This window comes from Trachurus japonicus, chromosome 21, assembly GCF_045865225.1.
Source record: "Trachurus japonicus isolate A0001 chromosome 21, Traja_1.0".
Classification (NCBI taxonomy): domain Eukaryota; kingdom Metazoa; phylum Chordata; class Actinopteri; order Carangiformes; family Carangidae; genus Trachurus; species Trachurus japonicus.
The window spans coordinates 29,303,697-29,319,565 of NC_140927.1; the positions used below are offsets into that span (position 1 = coordinate 29,303,697).

Consider the following 15,869-nt stretch of genomic DNA (forward strand, 5'->3'; position numbering starts at 1 on the left):
ACCATTTTGCTGATATGCAAATCAACCTAATTTAGATGACAATAGCTTTCCCTCGTCTGCACATTCTGCATTTCAATATAAACCACAACACAGCTGCAGCTGCGTGGGAGGCAAGCAATATCATTTACAATGGGGAAGGTAAGGAGCAGATGATATCTTCAGCATCTTTCAGACAGTCGTGATGTATCTAAACTGTCCTCTGTCCTCTTTCTGGTGATTTTAAAGGTATGCCAGTCTGCTATTGTTGTTCGTACTGGACTGAGAGTTCGCTTTTGTCTCTGTTTCTTTTCATGCAGATTGTATTTTTCGAGGACAAGAACTTCCAAGGTGGAAGCTTCGAGTGCAGCACCGACTGCGCTGACCTTCGCTCTTACTTCAGTCGCTGCAACTCCATTAAGGTGGAAAGTGGCTGCTGGGTGCTATACGAGCTCCCCAACTTCACTGGCCACCAGTATGTCCTGAGTCCCGGGGAATACCCTGATCACCAGCAGTGGATGGGATTCAATGATAGCATCAAGTCATGTCGCTGTATCAAAAATGTAAGCTCAATGACCAGTAGTTGCTGTTTGTAACATACCTTTGAAAGTCATCATTTACCACTGATTGTCTTATTATTGGAAAGCACTAGCGCCATTAAGCTAGGTTAATTAACGTTCTACACCAAGATCAAGATGAGGTTAAAATATAAAAACGAAGTGAGGCTGCATAGTAAATTACCTGAAATAGTGGATACAACAATATCATTTTAAAACATTTATGGGTTAATTTTGTGCAGGAGAGAGCCCAGCTCCAGTGAAATACCACAGAGTGCACCAACCAAGCAGTAATCAGTCAAAGGCCAACAGACAAAAAGGAGAGATAAAAGGCTCATGATTTGGCAGCAGGGTGCTTTATGCCCATGCCCATGCACATCAATTATTGAAGGAAACTAGGAAAACAGCCAAGAAGCACATTTGTAGATGTGATTTCAGAGTAAACGAGGAATTACGAATAAGTCAAACGATGCAGATACTAAAAAGCAACGAGATTTCATCAATTTTAATTCTCTAATGTGACTATTTCAAGGTGTACGGAAAGTCTTGGAAGATCAGGTTTTACGACAAGCGGGATTTCGGAGGTCAAGCGACGGAGTGCATTGAAGACTGCCCATCGTTTTCCGACTCCTTCAAGTTCCGGGAGGTTCACTCCTGCGTGGTGATGGACGGCGCGTGGGTCCTCTACGAGCAGCCCAACTACCAGGGACACCAGTACTTCCTGGAACGTGGAGAATACCCCAATTACACCGACTGGGGCGCCACCTCCCCTGCTGTCGGATCTTTCCGCATGATTAAAGAGTTCTAGAACCATTACCCCCCCCCCCAAAAAAAAGAGTTACTTAGATGCTACTAATGTTCTAGAATTCTAAAGAACCAACACAAGGTTCCAAAGCCACCAAGGCAACAAACTCAAACGCATCAAAGTTCCGGAATCGTGAGAAAGTTCTAGGCCTTAAACCCTTAAAGAGATTGGAGTTCCAGAACAGAACCACCAACCAGTCTCTCACCTGTTTTTCCATTTTGAATCTTGTCCTTCTCCCCAGAACCCTGAGCATTGCACTCAAATGAATAAAAGAATTTCTGACGCATAACAAAGCTTTGTGTGTTCTCTCCCATGACGTTACCAGACGACCAGTCTTCACGTGTCCATCTGTAAAGTTCTTGAATACAACAAACATCTCAAGACAGACTGATTTAACATTGACAGGTACACGTATCATGTAATAAGAAACTATAGCCTACAATAGGTTCAGAAGAGCTTTACAAGTTCACAGGTAAATGACAACATAAGACAGAAATAACATTTCAATCGGAACATACAGTATTGTCATTGATGAGCAACAAACATTCTTCACACTTCATGTTTTGGCAAGTATATAGACTTCAATATGCCATGAAAAACAGGTTTATGTGTAAAGTTATTACATGTGCACAACAGAAACTTGTATTTTGACATTTTTATTAATCAAAAGGAAATCAAAAACTATCATCTGTGAAATGAAAATGGCTGAGTAGAAATACTTAGGGTTACAGGGATACAGTACAGCTTATTATTCTATCTTCCACGCTGTTTAATGTCACACAATATTGACAAAACCTTTGAGCACAACTAATTGCAATATTGTTTGTGATAACATTTTCTGTAACTATTTAATACCTAATTTATAAAATGTTGAACAGGTTTTTGCAAAGGCCTTTTCATCACAGCGAATCATCCTGGGACACATCGGGGCTAAAGGGCAATGCTGAACTTTTTGTAAGAATTCATATAAAACATCAAACCAATAACAGGAGCATTCAGACAGATTAGATTCAGATTTTAAGGTTGTCAAAATACTACACAAGTGTGCTGCACGTATTTAATGATGGATCACTATTCATTTCTGTGGGCAGGGTCAAAACTGTTTCTTAAAATACTTCACAGACCAGGTCACGTTGTACTTGCTGTGTTTGTGTAAATCATTATTTTTTCAAACTATAAGTGCCGTATTTAGAGATAACACTGTGTATTTACTCTGCAGAGTGTGGAACAGCAGAAGAAGGGGACAACTCTGCACTATCAACATGACTCACCTCTGGTGGTGCATAAAATATTTGAGTTGTTTTTAAGGTTAAAGAAACTGGATATGAATAGAAAATGGCAACTTCACTTTTCACCACTGCAGTTTAATATCATGTTGTGAATAAACTATCGACTCTCTGTTAAATTTAATAGATGCTGTTGGTGCATATTCGATTCATGCAGAAGTAATATTGTAAAGGATGCATGTGCACTGCTTACGTGCAGAAATGACATAGATAACACTATAAAACTTTATCTCCATGGCACTTTCCACACATAAAACAAAGCTTAGTGTTTATAGCGTACAGAAAAGCTTTACATGAAATTGACCAAACAAAAGACATTTACTGCAGCAGCTCAGATCAGTTTGGACTGAGCAGTGACTGAGGTTTCGATACTTGGCAACGCCAAACAACTATTGTTTGTGGAAAAGCAATTCAGTGAGTAAGAACAATGGGCAGAATCTAGATGAATTTGAATTGTAATAACTGTTACATGCACTGCTAAACATGGAATTGGCCGTATTGTTTCTGCCATGTATAAAGAGTTCTGCACTGGTCGTGTGGGTGTAGCATTTTAAACCCCAGTCATGGAGAAGGTGAGATTTTCCATTACCTTGTGGCTGCAGGAGCTAATTATTCTCTAAATCTAGTGCAAGACTTCAGAGGTTTTGTGAACAAGGATTTGAACATGTGTAAATGTGGATGTAGATAAAACCTATTCTGTTTGTGTATCATCTCGTCTGTTTCTGTTCCAGATTGTGTTTTTCGAGGACCGGGACTTCCAGGGGAAGTCCTACGACTGCAAAGGGGACTCGCCTGACCTGCATGGCTACATCCGCCGATGCAACTCGGTCAAGGTGGAGGGAGGCTGGTGGGTTCTGTACGAACGCAACAACTTCACAGGCTACCAGTATGTGATCGGTCCAGGAGAGTACAACGACTACCGCCACTGGATGGGCTTCAACGACTGCGTCCGTTCCTGCAGGATCATCAAAAACGTAAGTGACCTGGTGAATGTAAACGCTCCTTTAGACTCTATAGTGATCCTCATGCATCAAACTGAACACAACTATGTGCATGGCTCTTTTGGTTTTTAGGCTAAAGGACCGTGCAAGCTGAAGCTCTTCAACCGGCCCAACTTTGACGGTCAGTCTCTGGAGCTGACGGACAACATGAAGTCGGTTCAGGAGAAGTGGCTCAGGCAAGAGGTCCAGTCCTGCAAGGTCCTGGAGGGCTGCTGGGTTTTCTTCGAACATCCCAACTTCTGTGGTCGGCAGTACCTGCTGGAGAAGGGGGAGTACCGGCACCACTCGGAGTGGGGGGCTCTCAAATCCATCGTGGGCTCCATCAGAAAGATCATGGAGATCTGAAATGCAACAAGTTCATGTTTCCTGTAATGTGATGCTCTAAAATAAACTCCCTTGATGCTCATGCTGCTTCATGTTTTTGAGACGTTTAATTCACAGTTTAATTCTCTAAAATTGAAGGGAGATAAAGACAAATAATCAAACAATTAATGACAAATATGAGCCATACAATCTTTATTGTGCAAATGATGAAAATATATAATTGCTTTTCAAAACTGCTCGTGTCAAACTAGAAAATATAAAAATAATCCATTGAATTATGAATAAAATAGCATTGATTTAAATCTTTACTAGAAACAATTTAGATGATACTAAAGCAGGTTTTGCAACATATCCTCCATCATCAAAGCTATAATGTTAAAACAGTTGCAGAAAGCCCAGTGGTTGAATTGTACTCTGTTAATCTGGGTTTGTTTGTTTTGTTTCATAAATGATTGTGCTGATTACAGAGCAGCACTGGAAACTATGGGTTTTTGTTTGGTCATATAATCTATCACAGCAACTCAGTGTCTGTCTGTTCAGTCACAGGAGCTGTGGTAAAGTTAACTTACAGATTTCTGAACGTTTCTAGTCTCAAGGATCAGGTCTGTTCTGTTTCCTCCGATGGAAATAACATCTTCAACACATCAGTAATCTAAACCGCATCTCAATCAGAAGTGCAGTAAACCTCCCCCACAACCAGAACCACAGCAACAATGAGACAAAAGGACATACAGGACTTCAAGTATATAAATAAATATATTCTCTATTAATTTCCGACTAATATGACCTATATGGTAGCCTAGATAAAACATTCCTCTGGTGCCTTCAAAGTACCAAATTTGTCTCTTGAAGAGAAAAACAGCAAATCTCCAATTTCGGAAGCTGAAAACATCAAATGTTCCTTGTGTTTGGTTGAAAAAGCTTAAGATTGCCATAGTTAACTGGTTAATTTCGCCTGTACAGTCAAATAGGAAACTTCCAGTCATCTGTTATAATATGAAAATACTGATGTGGCGAGATTGAAACTTTTCATTTCTGCAAATTATGACTGAACTGAGCTGTGATTTGGTGATTTGTATGTAAACACAGCGAGAGGCTGATTGATATATGAGTCGTCTGTCCTCGTCAGCTGACTGTGGGCTGAGGTGTGGGTGCAGACGGAGGGGTGGAGCATGAGTGGATGTGGATTCACCTGTCCCCTCCTTTGGTCTACGTTAAAGCCCGCATCACCGAGCTCCACGTGGGCCACAAGCCAACTTCACCGCATCCGCTTCGGACAGCAGAGGCAATTTAATTGGATCAATAAATTGTTTCTGGAATCGGGCGTTGACGGATCAAAAGGTCAGCCGTCGCAGGAGGGAGTAAACACTGAGCATGTTTAAAACAATTGCAGCATCAGCCATTGTGCGGATATAAATGCTGAGGCAATTAAAATAACAATGATGCTCCTGGCAGCACATTTCAGTGCGAGCACATACACTGTATATATAAATCTGGAGCAGGCCTGTGAGTGGTGTTGTGTATGTGAAAGGTGAGATAAACAAACGGGTATCAAACTGTGGTGTGAGGCCCAAACATGGACCGTGTAGGAAAGGTAGGAAAGCAGACGATCTATCCATCCCGTCCGCCTCCATGTTCTGCTCTAACTCACTGTCCACCTCCACAGATCGTGTTTTATGAAGACAGAAACTTCCAGGGTCGCAATTATGAGTGCAACAGCGACTGTCCCGAGCTCAACACCCACTTCAGCCGCTGCAACTCCATCCGGGTGGAGAGCGGCGCCTGGGTTCTGTTCGAGAGACCCAACTACCTGGGCTACCAGTACATCCTGACCCGGGGGGAGTACCCAGACTACCAGCGCTGGATGGGCTACAACGACAGCATCCGGTCGTGCAGGATCGTAAGATATGTGAGTGATGATCCGACGCCTTGAAGCTTGAAACACCTGAAACACACACCTGTCCATCCGTTAAAGCTATGCAGGGTTTTTATTCCATCAGTGTCTCCTAGAAAGTTAAATATTTACTCATCAAACACTGTTCTGAGGGAAAGTTTTTGCAGAAAGTTAAGCATAATATTAATATTAAAGTGTTAATCCTAAATGTGTTTTCTTACAACTTCCTCTTTCAAAATAATGTCAGCTTCACTTGTATCTACTACGTTTCTATTGTGACGTCTAGAACCAAAACTACAAACTTTGTTCAACCTTTACAAACTTGCGTCTGTTGATTGAAGAAGAGATAGGAATCAGGATTTTATCTTAGTTATTGAATCAATAAGTTTCATCCTGTTTAACAGCATCTGAAAAACAAAAACAAACATGGAGTCAAACTGGAGTCACTCAAACTGCCTCGCTCAGTGTAATTCAATCCAAATTCATCATATGATGTTAAACAGTCTCACATGTAGTCTTCGGTGATGATTGTAAGTCATAATCGTGGTTATTTTTCAAATTTCTCTCAGACGTCTGTGAACTCACGTCTAATATCGTGAGCTATCGAACCCAACCACCTTCAAACTTCATGCAACTCACAGGCAGGTGGCTCCTCCCAACACAGAACTGGGAAAACAGATCAGTAGCATATTGTTTCTAGGAAGCAAGGATATTTAATGAAAATATATTTTTAAAAAGTGTCAATAACTCTTTGTTTATCTTTAATGTACAATATAGTTTTACTCAAAACCTACCCAGGTTATAGGTTATAACTGACTGCAGGATCTTCGACAAAACCTCAACGACAAAACCTTAGACCCTTAGAAACCTTTTGAAAACCTGGAAACCTTAAAAACGTTTAGAAACCCTTCGAAACCCCTCAAAAACCTCAGAAACCTTTAGTAACCCTTAGAAACACCTTGAAAACCTTTGAAATCTTTAGAAATGTTTAGAACCTTTAGAAACCTTTAGACCCCTCAAAAATCTTAGAAACCTTTAGAAACCCTTAGAAACACCTTGAAAACATCAAAACCTTAAGAACCCGTAGAAACCTTTAGAGACACCTTGAAAACTTAGAAACCTTTAGAAACCCTTAGAAACACCTCGAAAACCCCGAAATCTTTAGATATGTTTACAACCTTTAGAGACACCTTGAAAACCTAAAAAACCTTTACAAACCCTTCAAAACACTTCTAAAACCTTAGAAACCTTTAGAAACCCTTCGAAACACTTCTAAAACCTTAGAAACCTTTTGAAAACCCTCGAAACACTTCTAAAACCTTAGAAACCTTTAGAAACCCTTAGAAACATCTCGAAAACCTCGAAATCTTTAGATATGTTTACAACCTTTAGAGACACCTTGAAAACCTAAGAAACCTTTACAAACCCTTCAAAACACTTCTAAAACCTAAGAAACCTTTAGAAACCCTTAGAAACACCTTGAAAACATTGGGATCTTTAGAAATGTTTACAACCTTTACAAACCCCTCGAAGCACTTCTAAAACCTTAGAAACCTTTAGAAACCCTTAGAAACACCTCGAAAACCTCGCAATCTTTAGAAATGTTTTGAACCTTTAGAAACCTTTAGACACCTCAAAAATCTTAGAAACCTTTAGAAACCATTAGAAACACCTTGAAAACATCGAAACCTTAAGAGACACCTTGAAAACTTAGAAACCTTTAGAACCCTTAGAAACCTTTAGAGACAACTTGGAAACTTAGAAACCTTTAGAAACACCTTGAAAACTTAGAAACCTTTAGAGACACCTTGGAAACTTAGAAACCCTTAGAAACACCTTGAAAACGTAGAAACCTTTAGAACCCCTTAGAAACCTTTAGAGACACCTTGGAAGCTTAGATACCTTTAGAAACCCTTATAATGAGTTCTTGAGTCAATGTATTTGTTCTGGTTGCAGGAAACAGACCCAACACAACCCCTAACCTTAATTTGACTAAAAACAACCCAGTAAGAACCAGTCTTCAACCTGCACACGCCACAAAGCACCTGGATCTTCAGCGTGTAGACGTTACCTCTTCAGCTCCTCAGCTGGTCTCCTCTCTGGCCTTTGTGTTTCAGACCTCCAACGTGTTCAGGATCCGTGTGTACGAGCGTCCCGACTTCAGCGGTCAGATGATGGAGAGCTCCGACGACGTCAACAACCTGGCCGACCGCGGGCACATGCGGGAGGTTCACTCCGCCCACGTGCATGACGGCGCCTGGGTCTTCTACGAGCTGCCCAACTACCGCGGCCGCCAGTACCTGCTGGAGAGAGGAGAGTACCGACGCTTCAACGAGTGGGCGGCCATGAACCCCAACGTGGGCTCCTTCCGCCGCATCCACGACTTTTAGACTGTTTCGCTCTGAGTTCACGTTTTACATGACTGTTCGTTGCACATTTAATAAAAAAGGATTGTGCTCACTATGTTCATCCCTCCTCCATATTCTGTGAGTTACGCTAAGAAACAGGAAACCGTTAAATACACGGCACAAGCACATTATCAACTCTGGACGCTCCTTAATTGATTTTAGACACATTTAGGCTGCATACAGGTTTAAGATACAACCAGGTGTCAATTTACAGCAATTGCATAAAGATCTGTGAAGATTCCTACACACAACTACAAGACATGAAGGAAATCTCTAAATCAAAGTGCCATTTTTGTCCCTGCAGACTCTCCGTAGTGACAGTTTGATGTATTGGCTTCCTCTAAGTTTTTGTGACAAAACCATATATTAACAACATATTTTTATGGGGAAAAAGAAATATTTGATTTAAAATCCTTTTTTTTCCTTCTTTTTTTATTGGACTGAGAATCATGATATAGATCAATAAATGTACAATTTTTTAAAAGTTTTTTTTCATAACGTAAAAGTGAAAACTTTCTCATGTTTACATTAATTTAGAGTGAAACATTTCAAGACTTTTTTGGTGCCAATTTCAATGATTGATGTCTCAAATCTCATGAAAACCAAAAATCCACAATGTGAAAATATTAAAATATTACAATCTGCCTTTGGTCAAACTTTCATTACCATTGTAACTCATATAATAAACGCCATGTGTCTGCTGGTCCCGTTCAGGACTCAACCATGAGGAAACACTGATGCCTTGTCCAGAAGAAGATCATGAATCGTCTGTTAGAGAAGAATTTCACTTTCCTATGTAGTTTGTGTGGTTAAAGGTCAATCCCTCTGTGTCATGGCCATGTTACATACTTTTGCATCTGAACTTGCATCTTGCATCTCACTTTCTGGCGGCTTCGTGACACAACAGTAGAGCTAGATGATAACGGTCACTGTCACTGGGTAACACTTTGGGTGGGGAGAGAGAAACCATTGTTTCTCTTCCATTTATCTCAATGTTTATGCACAATAGCCAATAGGCAAGGCAAGGCCATTTTATTTGTATAGCCCAATTGTCTCAAAGGGCTTTACATGGTATCATAACAACATCCTCTGCCCTTAGACCCTCACATCGACTGAGGAAAAACTCCCGGAAACAATTTCAACAGGGGAAAATTTGGAGAAACCTCAGGGTGAGCAACAGAGGAGGGATCCTTTCCCCTTGCAGGCTCGGTCCACCTTTCTAAGTACAAGAATCTGAACTCTGTGGTTCAGCCCTCTTAGAATTGAGGTGGCATCACGCACTCATGTTGTGTTGATGACTCTTCTGTTCTCCTTGATCGATCGAGCTTCATAAACTTCTTCAGTATAAGACATCCAGGACTCTGGTGCTTCTGCTTCCTGCATCACCTCAGAATTTCTCCCTCACATCATCATCATCATAGAATCACAGGAAATAACATAAGTGATAACAAAACATTTAATATGTGTGTGTTTGTTTTCTTGATCTAATATATAAAATCACTGTTTTATTTTTGATTGAACTCAATAAACTTCATATAAACTGCAGTCCGAGACCTGCTGGAGGTGCATTATGGGATTTTTTTCATATTCAACTACACAAATATTCAATATTATGATGCATAAACAGCAGAAGACCAAAATACAAGAAACAAGTGATGATCTGAAACTAGAAACTTGAGTATTGATCACTGAGGTATTGGTGGGAGAAAGTCCCTATGTTGCAAGTCCAAGTAGAGTCTCAAGCCTTTGCTCTCAAGTCCCAAGTCAAGTCCAAGTCCTAAGATTTTTGTTCCAAGTCTCAACCAAGTCCTAAGATTTTTGTTTGGAGTCCCAAACAAATCGATTATAATTAATGATACATACAGATCATGACCACGCCTCAATTGTTAAGTTGTTTATATTTTATTGTTAATGTTCTGCCACTTATTCATCTGTTTATTTTTATTAATATTCTACTGTGATATGCTTTGTCAATATAAGCACTGCCTTCTCAAGCCAATAAAGCTGTTAAAGCAGCAAAGCAGTTTAACACTGATGTGACACTTTTTTAAATATTTTAATAGGCCTATTTGTGCCTGCTGCATGTGGGTTAAGTCCAAGTAGAGTCTCAAGTCTTTGGCATCAAGTCCCAAGCGAGTCCAAGTCTTTTTTTGATTTGATCAAGCAAGTCTTAAGTCATCAAAATCGGGACTCAAGTCCAAGTCAAGTCTCAAGTCTCGAGTCCAAGTCCCCACCTCTGGTATTGATCTTTATATGCATGTGTTCACTTCCTCAAGTGGGTGTGTGGACGCTCACTCCTCAGCGCTGCTGTGTGTTTGTCCGTGGTGCGGTCTGTCCGTCAGTCAGGAGGTGGGTGGTGGGGGGTGAGGTGAGGTGAGGGTGAGGAGGGGGTGTCGGGGGGGGGTCACAGAGATCAGCTAAACCTGTGGACAAAGAGGAGCAGGCTGCTGATGACTCAGTGGGATTTATCGGTAAGAGCCCGGAGTTTGCCAGCTGCTGTTAGTGCTGACGCTCGGCCCAGTGTGACCCCGAAAACACAAAGGGAGTCCAGCCAGCACGTTCTCCCAGCTGGGGGCTTTCACCTCTAAAGCCTCTTTGTTGACAGCACCCCGTCACCCCGACAACAGGAGACAGAGAGAGAGAGAGAGAGAGAGAGAGAGAGAGAGATGTGGCTGCACGGGGAGTCAGGCATGGAGCCGGTGTGTAGCGCCCCCTCTTGTGGCGAACTTGTGGAACTGCAGTCCAGAAGCTCCGACGCTCCGTCTGCAGATCTCAGTTGTTGTTTAAGTAGTTTATTATCTGCAGGATAAACCCCTTGAGTTGTCGCAACTCGTTTTCGAGGGGGTCCTGCGCACCTCACATCAACATAAAACACAACTCATCACAGTACAATAAAAGGATACAGAACAATACAATAAAATAAAGTACACACACACACACACAAAAAGGAAACAGGACAGACATACAGAAATCAATCAGACAAGTTGCAACCAGGTTTGGACAGGTATTTAGTAAGATGTGGTGATAGATTCAATGAAAGCATGAACAAGTTATTTCAAGATGTGAAGACAGAGCATGATTAAAGCAATTAAGAGATGAAGAAGAGTGCTGCTGCAGATCATAATGTTCCTTCTACCTTTAAAATAATGAACAGTGAGTCAAATCCATGAAGAAAATAGTTTGACTGTGAGCTCGGTTTTGGTCCAACCCAGCAGCAGGTTCAAAACCTGCAGCTTGCACTTTTATTTTGCTTAAATCATTGTGTTTTTGTTGTTGTTGTTGACTTACAAGAACTCTTTTATCTCCAGTGCAGTGTGCATTTTAAACGAGAAGAAATAGGTACCTGTTTTTAGGGCAAGATTTACCAGCTGTTGTGAGCGTCAATGTGGATTTTATAGCTTTTGAGATTTTTTAACGTGGGTTTTTACGTTGGTGTTTGTATGTCTAACTGTTCGGAGCCCAAACTGATGACAATCTTCTGTCCTTGTGATAGACAATAAAGTTTTTTCAATTGAATTGAGTTGAGTTGTTGTCTTTTATCTCTACTGTTATACAGCTTTGAATTACAATTAGCCTGTCAGGTTTTATAAAAGTTTAATTACCGGTAATAAAAGAAAATCTTAAACTTTTCATCCACAGCTTGTCACTCATGGAAAAATCTGAAATCTGTTAATGTACAAATATCGTTTCATTTGTTTGAAAAAAAAAAAAAATATATATATATATATATATATATATATATATATATATATATATATAATACTATTCCACTATTGGTGTACATAAATAAATTGAGGGTCAAAAAAAGTTATGAATGAAGAATATTTTATAATATTGTGGGTTTTTTTTTCTTATCTCTGTATAATAGTCAGAATAACACAATCCTCTTTTCTTAACATGGTTGCTATAAGTGCTTTGCAAAAAGATAGAAACAACAATAGAACAGCAATACAACAGTTAATAAAAACAAAACAAAATTGAAATTCAGAACAGAAATAAAAGCTTTTTTGGGGAAAAAAGTGAAAGTGTCTTTGATCATGCGAGCCTTTAAAATCAAATAAAGTTTTACTGTAAAATCGGTACTAGTCATAGTTTATGTTCAGGTTCAGTAAAACCATATCATTCAAACTTTTCTAATAAGTTATTTTTTATCTCCAGGTTTATAGATTCATACCTGATCGAATCAGCTGATTCTACTTGACATCATAATCAATAATAAATCTGTAGCATGGGTATTAAACCTCCTGTGACACTGCAGCAGCTTCAGGCCTCAGACATCTCTGCTTCTTCCACTTTTCCTCCGGCTCGGTTATTTATAACCGGTGTGGATGAGATCGGTCTGAGCGGCTGAGAGGAACTATGTTAATCCCAGGGAAAGAATGTGGTTTCTGGCTGCAGCAGTTACCTTGTATGGCAGCGATGGACGGAGGAGAGAGAGGAGAGAGGAGATGGACTTTATGTGGTGAGACGGAGGAGAGACAGAGACAGAGATATAAATAGCAGAGAGAAGAAGGTGTGTATATGTTCAAACTGATTAAAAACACTCAGACAGTTGAAGAGCTGGTCTGTCGTTTCACAGGAGTAATAATAATATCCAACGTGATGACGAGTGAAGAGTGAAGTGAGTGTTTTTATCCCTAATGGACTCTTCAATAAGTGATGGCTGCTGTGATGTGTTCGAGGCCTGTTGGAAGAAACAGTTTCACCAGAAGCTGATTCAGGAGGACGTGAGTGAGTCCCACCACGGCTCCATGTCCAACAGAGCAACATGAGTTATTACATAATGCTACGACACTGTGTGTGTGTGTGTGTGTGTGGTCAGAGCAGCTGATCCTACATGTAGAGAACTGAACGTCCTCCACCAGAAATCTCTGTTTCAACATCTCTGAGTCATGGTCAACAAAAGTCTGAGATGATACTCTGAAGAAACTATCATGTATTACCTCAATCTATGGTTCGAATTTAACACAAATCAAATTAAAGGGATACTTCAACATTTTGGCAAATTGGCCCATTGCCATAATCCCTATAGTCATAGCAGTAGGTTCGTTACCTTTAGTTGTCGGTGCAAGCTGTTTTTAGAACGGCGGAGCAGAGCCGTGAGCTGCTCAGAGCTACGCTACGGAGGCTCATGGGATTTCTTGGTTTCCCTCATCAAACTCATCAAATACACAATCCAACAACTCCACAACGCTCTGGTGGACAAGTTGTGACCTGCACTTTCACCAGAGGTTGTTGTTTTCGAGATAAATTCATGCAAAACCACTGATGCGTGTTGCCTTCAGGGGCAGTTTTTCATCAAGCAGTCTCTGCATTTCCCTCTAAAACAACTCTGTCTGGTAACATTCTGTTATTATCTCATAGCGTGGATTGTGTATTTGATGAGTTTGATGAGGGAAACCAAGAAATCCCATGAGCCTCCATAGCGTAGCTCTGAGCAGCTCACGGCTCTGCTCCGCCGTTCTAAAAACAGCTTGCACCGTCAATTAAAGGTAATGAACCTACTGCTATGACTATAGGGATTATGGCAATGGGCCAAATTGTTGAACTATCCCTTTCATACATGTGAAGTATGTATACACTTTCATCGCTGCATTTTGCGACAGGTTTTATGGCAAACAAGAGATATCAAAGAGAAACCATATTACATTAAATCAACTCTCTCCCACCACTCCTTACTTCGTACTCTCATCCAGTACCTCCCACTTTGTGGTGGTGGCTTAATGCTGCCAAATAGGCCTGTCGTTGAAGACGACACCATCATGTTTGTGCACATATTGCATGACAAAGCAGTAGGCCTAATTGCAGATGAAGCAGTTACCTCAACATGTTGCTGCCTAACAGTGTGTTTTATTTATTTATGCATTACTGTATGTAGCTTTTATTGGTTCTTAGGTTCTTTATTGTCTTCTGTTTTATCTTTTTATCTCACTGGTCCTGAAAAACACTTTTCGTTCTCTGTGTTTTTAACATGTAGAATGACGAAATAAGGAATCTGAAGGTCTGAAAATCTGAATCTGATCTGAAGAAATGTATAAAAATATCCTAAAAGAAACTCATGTAAACACCTTAATCAGAATATAGTCTTATTTAGATAAGGACAATAAGGTCAGTAGTCTGATTACTGCTGTCCATGTTGACAACGTAGTCTCTGATGACGATCCTAAAGAGGAGTTTTCCAAAAGTAGCTGCAAAGTCCAAAGTAAAATAGAAGCAGTAACGTAACATGTGAGAAGTTACGTCAAATGAAAGTTACATCACAGCAGCTGTCTGAGGGTGGACGATGTCTCTGCTGCAGCGTTGGTTGGTTGGTGGATGCAGATATATTTGCTCTCGGTCTCTTGTCACCCTCTCGTCCTCTGAGGAGACCCACTGCGGAGAGGTCGTGTCTCTGCGATGTGACACTCCTCCGTCTGCCAACGTCCTCACTCTCACACACCTGTCACTCAAAATGCACACACACACACACACACACACACAGCCGTGATCACACCTCTGCAGCGAGCACCTGGCCCACATACGGACCTGCTGGGACCTTAATTTGGACCCGAGCTCTTTCTATGCAGGGAAACCAACCAACCATCACGAGAGGGGAGGGGTGTGTAGGTATTGAGCTTTTATTTTGTAAAATTGCAAATAAGAATTGAAGTTTGTGTGCTTTCACGATCACATGAGGTGAAGTCATAAGATAAAATAGAGAAGGACGAGGTTTTGATCCCTTCACTTGACCACGGACAGAGCGTTATATAACACTGCAAATATGTTGCATTACATCATTTATATTACATCTACATTATAATACCATTGTTAAAGGGATAGTTCAACATTTGACAAATGTGCCCATTGCCATAATCCCTATAGTCATAGCAGTAGGTTTGTTACCTTTAATTGTCGGTGCAAGCTATTTTTAGAACGGCGGAGCAGAGTAGGAGCAGAGTAGGAGCTGCTCAGAGCTACGCTACGGAGGCTCATGGGATTTCTTGGTTTCCCTCATCATCAAACTCATCAAATACACAATCCAACAACTCCACAACGCTCTGGTGGACAAGTTGTGACCTGCACATTCACCACGCTATGAGATAATAACAGAACGTTACCAGACAGAGTTGTTTTAGAGGGAAATTCATGCAAAACCACTGATGTGCGTTGCTGATGTGCATTGCCTTCATGGTCCCGTCTGGGGCAATTTTTCGCAAACAGTCTCTGAATTTACCTTGCGGCTCTGCTCCGCCGTTCTAAAAACAGCTTGCACCGACAATTAAAGGTAACGAACCTACTGCTGTGACTATAGGGATTATGGCAATGGGCCAGTTTGCCAAAATGTTGAACTATCCCTTTAACAATTGTATATTAATGTGTAGACGCAATATAAACGATGTAATGCAACATATTTGCAGTGTTATATAACGCTCTGTCCTGCTGATCTGGGGTCAGGTCGTGGAGCCGTCAGGTCAAGTGAAGGGATCAAAACCTCGTCCTTCTCTTCAAAGTTTTTCCAGCTCTTCCCTCGGGACGACGCAACATTCACAAACCACATGAGACACTTCATCTGTCCAACATGATCTGTGTCAAGGCCCCGAGGCCTCCGTCCAGCTGGAGCAGCCTGGAGACGAGCGGA

At 40.9% G+C, this 15,869-nt stretch overlaps 3 protein-coding genes across 3 annotated transcripts; all 3 read left to right on the plus strand.

Moving 5' to 3' along the window:
• LOC146965500 (gamma-crystallin M2-like) lies at nt 1-1,357 on the plus strand. Its single transcript, XM_085764538.1, has 3 exons — nt 1-138; nt 297-539; nt 1,066-1,357. The coding sequence occupies exons 1-3, from the start codon at nt 130-132 to the stop codon at nt 1,339-1,341; spliced, it is 528 nt and encodes a 175-aa protein (XP_085620664.1). The 5' UTR covers nt 1-129; the 3' UTR covers nt 1,342-1,357.
• Nucleotides 1,358-3,161: 1,804 nt separating this feature from the next.
• Nucleotides 3,162-4,031, plus strand: crygs4 (crystallin, gamma S4). Its single transcript, XM_085764336.1, has 3 exons — nt 3,162-3,196; nt 3,356-3,598; nt 3,698-4,031. The coding sequence occupies exons 1-3, from the start codon at nt 3,188-3,190 to the stop codon at nt 3,968-3,970; spliced, it is 525 nt and encodes a 174-aa protein (XP_085620462.1). The 5' UTR covers nt 3,162-3,187; the 3' UTR covers nt 3,971-4,031.
• Nucleotides 4,032-5,407: 1,376 nt separating this feature from the next.
• Nucleotides 5,408-8,306, plus strand: LOC146965502 (gamma-crystallin M2-like). Its single transcript, XM_085764334.1, has 3 exons — nt 5,408-5,543; nt 5,616-5,858; nt 7,961-8,306. The coding sequence occupies exons 1-3, from the start codon at nt 5,526-5,528 to the stop codon at nt 8,231-8,233; spliced, it is 534 nt and encodes a 177-aa protein (XP_085620460.1). The 5' UTR covers nt 5,408-5,525; the 3' UTR covers nt 8,234-8,306.
• Nucleotides 8,307-15,869: the final 7,563 nt, after the last annotated feature.

Bases quoted from the DNA above. Each gene is read 5' to 3' on its own strand.
- LOC146965500 (XM_085764538.1), top strand. The intron at 540-1,065 runs GTAAGCTCAATG...GACTATTTCAAG, and splicing joins CATGTCGCTGTATCAAAAAT to GTGTACGGAAAGTCTTGGAA.
- crygs4 (XM_085764336.1), top strand. The intron at 3,599-3,697 runs GTAAGTGACCTG...TTTGGTTTTTAG, and splicing joins CCTGCAGGATCATCAAAAAC to GCTAAAGGACCGTGCAAGCT.
- LOC146965502 (XM_085764334.1), top strand. The intron at 5,859-7,960 runs GTGAGTGATGAT...TTTGTGTTTCAG, and splicing joins CGTGCAGGATCGTAAGATAT to ACCTCCAACGTGTTCAGGAT.